At 68.7% G+C, this 6,444-nt stretch overlaps 1 protein-coding gene across 1 annotated transcript; it reads left to right on the top strand.

Moving 5' to 3' along the window:
- Positions 1–2,285: 2,285 nt before the first annotated feature.
- On the top strand, positions 2,286–4,715 carry RPS19BP1 (ribosomal protein S19 binding protein 1). Its single transcript, XM_051845871.3, has 4 exons — positions 2,286–2,447; positions 2,572–2,700; positions 4,024–4,121; positions 4,246–4,715. The coding sequence occupies exons 1-4, from the start codon at positions 2,396–2,398 to the stop codon at positions 4,378–4,380; spliced, it is 414 nt and encodes a 137-aa protein (XP_051701831.1). The 5' UTR covers positions 2,286–2,395; the 3' UTR covers positions 4,381–4,715.
- Positions 4,716–6,444: the final 1,729 nt, after the last annotated feature.

The following is a 6,444-nucleotide window of genomic DNA, read 5'->3' as shown; positions in this document are numbered from 1 at the left end:
CCCGAGAGGGCTCCATCCACTCTGCCAAGGGCCCCAGGAAATCCTTTGGGCACGAGTTCGCTGAGAGCAGGGGTGTTGGCTCACTGAGGGCCCCGAGTCCTCCAGGGGTCTCCCACGCCCACCCCTTCCTCCCTTAGCCCCTTAGCACTTTGGTAGCCCTGGACACCTCCCCTTCTCACCCTGGAGAGGACACGGGAGTGACCATGGGCACACAGCAAGGTAGGGCCCCGCTGTGGGCTTGGCTGGACTGGTGACAATGCGCGGGGTACAGAGCTGAGCGCCTCCCACGCAGCCTCTCAGAGCAGGTGCCCTCCCCCTACCCCGGGCAGCTCAGACGCTCCAGGTCAAACAGCAAAGGCTGAATGGGGGGCCAGCGCCTTGGCGCAGTGGGTTAACACTCTAGCCTGAAGCACTGGCATCCCATATGGGTGCCGGTTCAAGACGCCACTGCTCCACTTCTGATCCAGCTCTCTACTATGGCCCAAGTCCTGCCTCAGTTTCCCCGTCCACTCGTCCAGGCCAGGCTGGGGAGCCTCCAGCTCCCTCCCCCCATCATGGAAAGCCTCGGGGCAGGGACAGCACAGAGCCAGCCAAGGCCAGAGGCATCTGGACCTCACCCCCACACCCGACACCCAATCGGGAGAAAGGCGTCCTGCAGCGACACCTAGTGGCGGAGAGAGCGACCGGCCCGCTGAGCCGCAGATCCCCCCACCTGCCGTTCTGCTGGGAGCCCCCGTCCCCAGGCGCCCTGCACCGGGAACGTCGGAACACAGAGTTCCTGCACCTGGGGCCTGCGCGCCGCCTGACCCGGGCCAGGAGGACGGAGCTCGGGCCTCTGCCTTCCTGCAGCACAGCGCCCGTGTCCCCCCACCTGCTGCTCAGAGCTGGGCCGGCTCCCCAAGGCGTCCCAAACCCTCCCAGTCGGCGGAGCTCACCCCGTGCCAGGTGCTGCTGCAGGCACCGAGTGTAACAGTGATCAAAACACGGATCCCAGCCCCGCGGGGCGACGTGGGCGTGGGGGGGCAAGCGCTGTGAGAAACCACCTGGCCACGTCAGAAGCCGGACGCAGGCACCCGTCTGCCCACGTCACCGGGGCCAGGACCCCCCTAACCCTTGCTTCTCCTTTGGGGTCACTCCAGGCCTGGTTCACACCTCCGTCCCACCCTGCACCTCTGGGCCGCTCCCCTGGGTGGCTGGAGGGAGGGCCTCACACCTGCTGAGGCCAGGTTCTCTCTTTCTCTTGCTAAGATTTATTTTATTGACTTGAAAGGCAGAGTGACAGAGAGAGGAAGACAGAGCTCTCCCATCTCCTGGTTCACCCCCAAATGGCTGCAACAGCCAGGCCAAAGCCAGGAGCTCCATCGGGGTCTCCCACAGGGGCCCAAGCACTTGGGCCATCCTCCGCTGCCCTCCCAGGGGCATTACAGGGCGCTGGATCCGGAGCGGGGCAGCCGGGACCACTCTGGGATGCTGGTGTCGCCAGCGGCAGCGTGACCCGCGCACCCCAACGCCGGCCCCGGGCTCGGTCTAGATTCGCAGCCCGGGCAGCACCTCCGTTCCTGCCTGCGTACCTGCTCCCCAGGGCCGGGAGGCGAGGGGGCAGCCCCGCGGCTGTCTGCTGCCTCCCCCCACCCCCAAGCAGCTGACGGAGGGCAGGGCAGGAGGGGCTCTCCTGGGGGTCACGCGGGTCACTCCCCGTCCCACACTCTGCACCAGGCCACGCCGTCGCCCTGGAGGAAGCCGGCGGAAGCCGAGGTGCTGCCAACTTAACTCACGGCACCGAGGGAGCGGGGTCTCCCCCGTAAAGACCGGACTCGACGCCCGGGGACGCGGCGCCCACCCACCCCCTCTGCCCTCGGACAACCCCCAAGGAGCACGGCCGAGCCCGCACGCCCGCCACAGCTCCAGCCCACGGGCCTTGCCCCTTCGCCGTCGGCCCGCGAGGGGCCCGTTAGCGGAAGGGACGCAGGTTTGCAGTTCTGCAACAATATGGGGAAAAAACTCGGCCCCACATTTTCCTATTTCCTCAGAACTGGGAATGTCAACAGTCAGCCCCGCGCCGGACCTGCCCACTAAGGACAGCAGCCACGAGAGCACCGACACACAGCCTGCGCCTGATCTGGGCCGCTTCCGGGAGGAGGCGTGGCCTGGCGCGCGCGCGGCAGTGCTGGGATGGGATTGGACGACGAATGTGTCCCTCCTCGCCTTGGACCCGCCCCCGGCTCCCGCCCTTCCCCCGGCGCCTGAGGTAAGCCCTAACGCATGCGTTCTAAGGCCGTGGGCACTTCCGCCCGGCACTCCGGAACCCTCGGGTACGGCTCCGGTTTCCGGGGAGGAGACCGGAACAGCCGAAACGGAAGTAGCGTGCGGCAGGTGGGCGGGGTCGGCCGTAGTCATGTCGGCCTCTCTGCTGCGGCGGGGCTTGGAGCTGCTGGCGGCGTCCGAGGGTGAGGCCGCCTTGGCTGGGGCGGGAGGGCGGCAGGGTCCCGGAGGTGGGGACTGACCCGGGCCGGGGTTAGCCCGCGGGATGGCGGCCCTCCGACCCAGGTCCGATCCGCGCCTCCCTTCCAGCCCCCCGAGCCGCCGCCGGCCAGGCCCAGGCGAGCGGGGCCCCGGACAAGCGGGCCCGGAAGGCGAAGGCGACCCAGACGCAGAGGCTGCGGAACTCGGCCAAGGGGAAGGCGCCCAAGTCGGCTCTGGGTGAGTTCGGGGCGGGCCGGCGCGGCGGGGGGCCCGTGGAGGGGACGACGGCCGTGGTCCGAGACGGGCTCAGAGTGGACGCCGAGGGCCGGGGGTGCTGGCGAGCCCGGGGCGAGACGGAGGAGGGTCTGGAAGGAATGGCACGTGCAGAGGGGCCAGGAGGAGGCTGGGGGCCTGCGCCCGCTGCTCCGCTTCCGATCCCGCTCCCTGCCGGGCCCGGGGGAGCGGCGGAGGGGTCCTGCACCCGCGTGCGGGCGCCTGGCTCCGCCCGGCTCAACCCAGCTGCGGCAGCCGTTTGGGGAGCGAGCCAGCCAGCAGACGGATGGTCTTCTCGCTGTCTCTCCCTGCTCTGTCATTCTCTCAAATAAGTCAACCTTTGAAGAAGGTGTTTGACCTTAAAAAGATTCGTTTATTTGAAAGGCAGAGAGAGAAGGAGGGAGGGAGGGAGGGAGGGAGGGAGGGGGGAGGGGAGGGGTCCTGCAAACACCGCTCACTCCCCAGGTGGCCAGCGGTGCTGCTGTGGAACCGGCAGTCAGCCCCTCGCCCAGCCCTGCTCCGGCCCCCGGCCCCTCCCTCACTGCCCCCCACGCCAGCCAGGCGTCCTGCGGGTGGACTTGGCCTGGGCCTCCAGCACCGGCTGGGCGGGCCTGGACTGAGCCTGGGGGCCGCCCTGGGGGGGGGGGAGCCCCCGCGTGCTGGAGGGCTGCAGAAGCCTTCTGACCCCTCTCCCGTCACTCACACACACACTCACACACACACACTCACACACACGCGCACGCGCGATCTTGTTCGCAGCAGCGACCCAAGCGATGTGAGAAGTCAGATCAGGCTGTCCCCTCCTGCCCGCACCCCGGGGCTCCCGTGCGGTAGGAACCAGAGGTCGCAGGCTGGCTGATGAGGCCCGCCCAGCCCTGGCCTCCCCGGTTCAGCCCCACTGCTAGGATTTGTGTAATTATTTGAGAGGGTGACGGAGATCTCCATCTGCTCGTTCACTCCCCAAATGCCCACCAGCCTGGGCGAGCCACGCTGAAACCAGGAGCCCGGAGCTCCGGCCGAGTCTCCCCCACGGGCGGCAGAGGCCCCTGGCCCAGAGCCGTCAGCACCTGCAGGACGCTGGGTCAGGAGTCCAGCAGCGGCCTGCCGCCCCGCGCCACGCCCCCGGCCCGCAGCCACCCTGTGAGACGCTGCTCCCTGGCTCCTCCCTGCCGGCGCAGGGCAGGGGTCTGTGTGGGCGCAGCAGGCACACGGGCACGTGTGGGGAGGGGCGTGGCACAGAAGGCTTCCAGGGAGTGGGTCTGAAATGCTGCCCCGCCCCCACCACAGCCGAGTACCGGAAGCGAGAGTGTCGAGACCACCTCAAGGCAAACCTGAAGTTCATGACCAGCGCCAGGAGCCCCGTGGCCGAGTCCATGAGCCGGCAGGTGTGTCGGGGGACGGGGACTGGGGGTGGAGGCCGGGTGGGGAGGTGGTGCGGCCTGCCCTGCGCCCTGCGCATACCCCCGGGACCTCCGGTCAGTGTCGGCCTGGCTTCTGCCCCCTTCCCAGATCCTGCGGCAGAACCGGGGCCGCAAGGCCTGTGACCGGCCCGTGGCCAAGACCAAGAAGAAGAAGGAGGCGGAGGGCACGGTGTTCACGGAGGAGGACTTCCAGAGGTTCCAGCAGGAATACTTCGGCAGCTAGGCTCCCTGCGACCCGGGGACTGCGGCTGGGCGTGCTGGGCACCGCTTGGCCAGGAGGTGGCGATGGAGGACCAACCTGGCCCTGGGCAGCCCTGGGCCTGGAGCGCGGGGAGGGTGGCGTGGAGCTGGTGAGGTGGAAGCCCCGGGGGGTGTGCACGGCACTGGAGTGGACGCTCCCTCAGCGCCTGCTGCAAAGATGGTTCTGTTGTGTTTGCGTTGGCCCGGAGGCCCTGGGCTGTTTGCTGTGGAGAGAGGCCACTTACTGTCAGCCACACCTCCCACAGCAGGAAGACGGTCTGGGTGGGCTTCCGGGTTTTGATAAACGTGGGCCCAGGAGCTTTGTGTGTGCTGCTGCCTCCCGTCTGGCACTGGGTGCTGCTCCGCTCCGGGTCAGAGTCCTCCAGGGCCCGCCGACCCCCACCATGCCTCCTGCCCGGGAGTGGCGGTCCTAGAAGCAAAGGTCGCCCCGCAGCTGCCAGGCCTCACCCCCAGAGGCAGGCGCCGCCCGACCCTCCCAGGGCCCAGCTCCCCCGTGGTCACCATGGCATTCCAGCCAGCGCCCCGTACCCGAGGCCTGGGCCGCGGCCCATGTCCTCCTCGGCCCAGGGTGCCGGCTTCTGGGCTTCTGCTAGGGGCATCCGTGAGTCCTGGGGCTGGGTTGGGTGGGGAGTGGCACAGCCCACCAGCGCCGGCCAGGACGGGCTCGGCAGTGGTGCAGTGGAGGCTGCCTGTGTGAGAGGCCCCACCACGCCGCCTCCGCTGCTTTGCTCTGGTCTCCAGCCAGCTTTTCATCCCATGAGCGGGACGGAGGGGCCCCGAGCTGCCCAGGAGGTCAGGGCCGGCTGGAGAGGAGGAAGAGGAGGGAGGCACTGGAGCCAGGAGCCAGGATCTCGGTCGGGGTCTCCCACAGAGTGGGAGGGCCCGCGTATTTGAGCCGTCGCCTGCGGTACGCCTAGCAGAAGCTGGGTGCAGCGGGGCTGGGGTGTGAGCACCCCAAGGGCCGTCAGCAGAGGCCCACCACTTGCTAAGTAGCTTAGCAAGAAGCCGGCTCAGCCGCTTGCTCAGGGCATTTGCGTCACGGAAGAACAGGCTGACCAAGGACACACCTGCGGCCGGGGCACTTGCTGTTCCCAGGCCCCTCCCCGCTCAGGAGGAGGCAAGCAGTCCAAGCCCTGTCCTGCTCCTGAGGCCTGCAGCGTCTCCCCTCCCACTGACGCCAAGTAGCGCCAGGGGCTCAGGGGTGGGGTGGGGGGTGCCTGGCCACGCCCCTCTGTGGCCAGGGTCGCAGCTGGGCCTCTGTCCCGGTCAGGGGTGGCCAGTCCCCGTGGATGATTCTGTCAGGTGACCAGGAGGCTGGTGCTGGCCCGACAAGGGGTCGCTGTTCTGTCACGCTCAAGCCAAGGCTGGAAGGACAGAACAGGAAGAGGCCCCCCCTTGACCAAGACCCCTGGGTAGATGTAAAAGCCCCAGAGGCTGGCACGTCTGGGGCCAGAGTTTGAGGAACCCACAGCACAACCAAGAGGATCCCGGCCAGACTTCCTGTCCCACTTCCGGGCTGGGCTGCTTGCGCCACCGAGGAGCTGGCCAAGGGCGGGCGGGGGCAGGAGTGGGATGGGACTGCCCCGCGGGACCCCAGCAGGGTGGGCTGCAGGCCCGCTGGAACCCGGGCCTCCAGCAGTGTCTGCCCCCGCCTCCCAGGGTCCTGCTGGGGCGGGGTGCTTGCCCTGGACTCCACATCAGTCCAGCGCCTGCCGCCCTGTCCACCTGGGTGTCTGGCACTCCTCCAGGGGTCCCCAGCATGGGGGATTCCTGACCTCCAGCCACCCCTCCTGGTGCAGCCCAGGGCCAGGTGCACCCCAGCGTCCCCACCAGTCTCACAGCAGGAACAGTCGTGGGGGACAGAGGAGGCCGCTCTCTGCCTCCGCCACCTGCAGCCTAGTCCCCGACACCGAGGGAACATGCTGAGCCAGGACCCTCTGCCTGGGAACAGCAAGTACCCAGGCCCTGAGGTGGGAACGAGCTGAGCAGGGTGCAGAGGGGCCGTGTGGAGCAGGCCCAGGCCCAC

Source organism: Oryctolagus cuniculus, chromosome 11 (genome assembly GCF_051225735.1).
Source record: "Oryctolagus cuniculus isolate XC-2025 breed Fujian yellow rabbit chromosome 11, ASM5122573v1, whole genome shotgun sequence".
Taxonomy (NCBI): Eukaryota; Metazoa; Chordata; class Mammalia; order Lagomorpha; family Leporidae; genus Oryctolagus; species Oryctolagus cuniculus.
Note: the sequence above shows the minus strand (reverse complement) of the source record. Positions and strands in the feature narration are given on the sequence as shown.

Excerpts from the sequence above, each read along its gene's own strand:
- RPS19BP1 (XM_051845871.3), top strand. The coding sequence starts at position 2,396 with ATGTCGGCCTCTCTGCTGCGGCGGGGCTTGGAGCTGCTGGCGGCGTCC. Across the intron at positions 2,448-2,571 it reads GCTGCTGGCGGCGTCCGAGG|CCCCCCGAGCCGCCGCCGGC; the intron begins GTGAGGCCGCCT and ends CCTCCCTTCCAG. Across the intron at positions 4,122-4,245 it reads CCGAGTCCATGAGCCGGCAG|ATCCTGCGGCAGAACCGGGG; the intron begins GTGTGTCGGGGG and ends CCCCCTTCCCAG.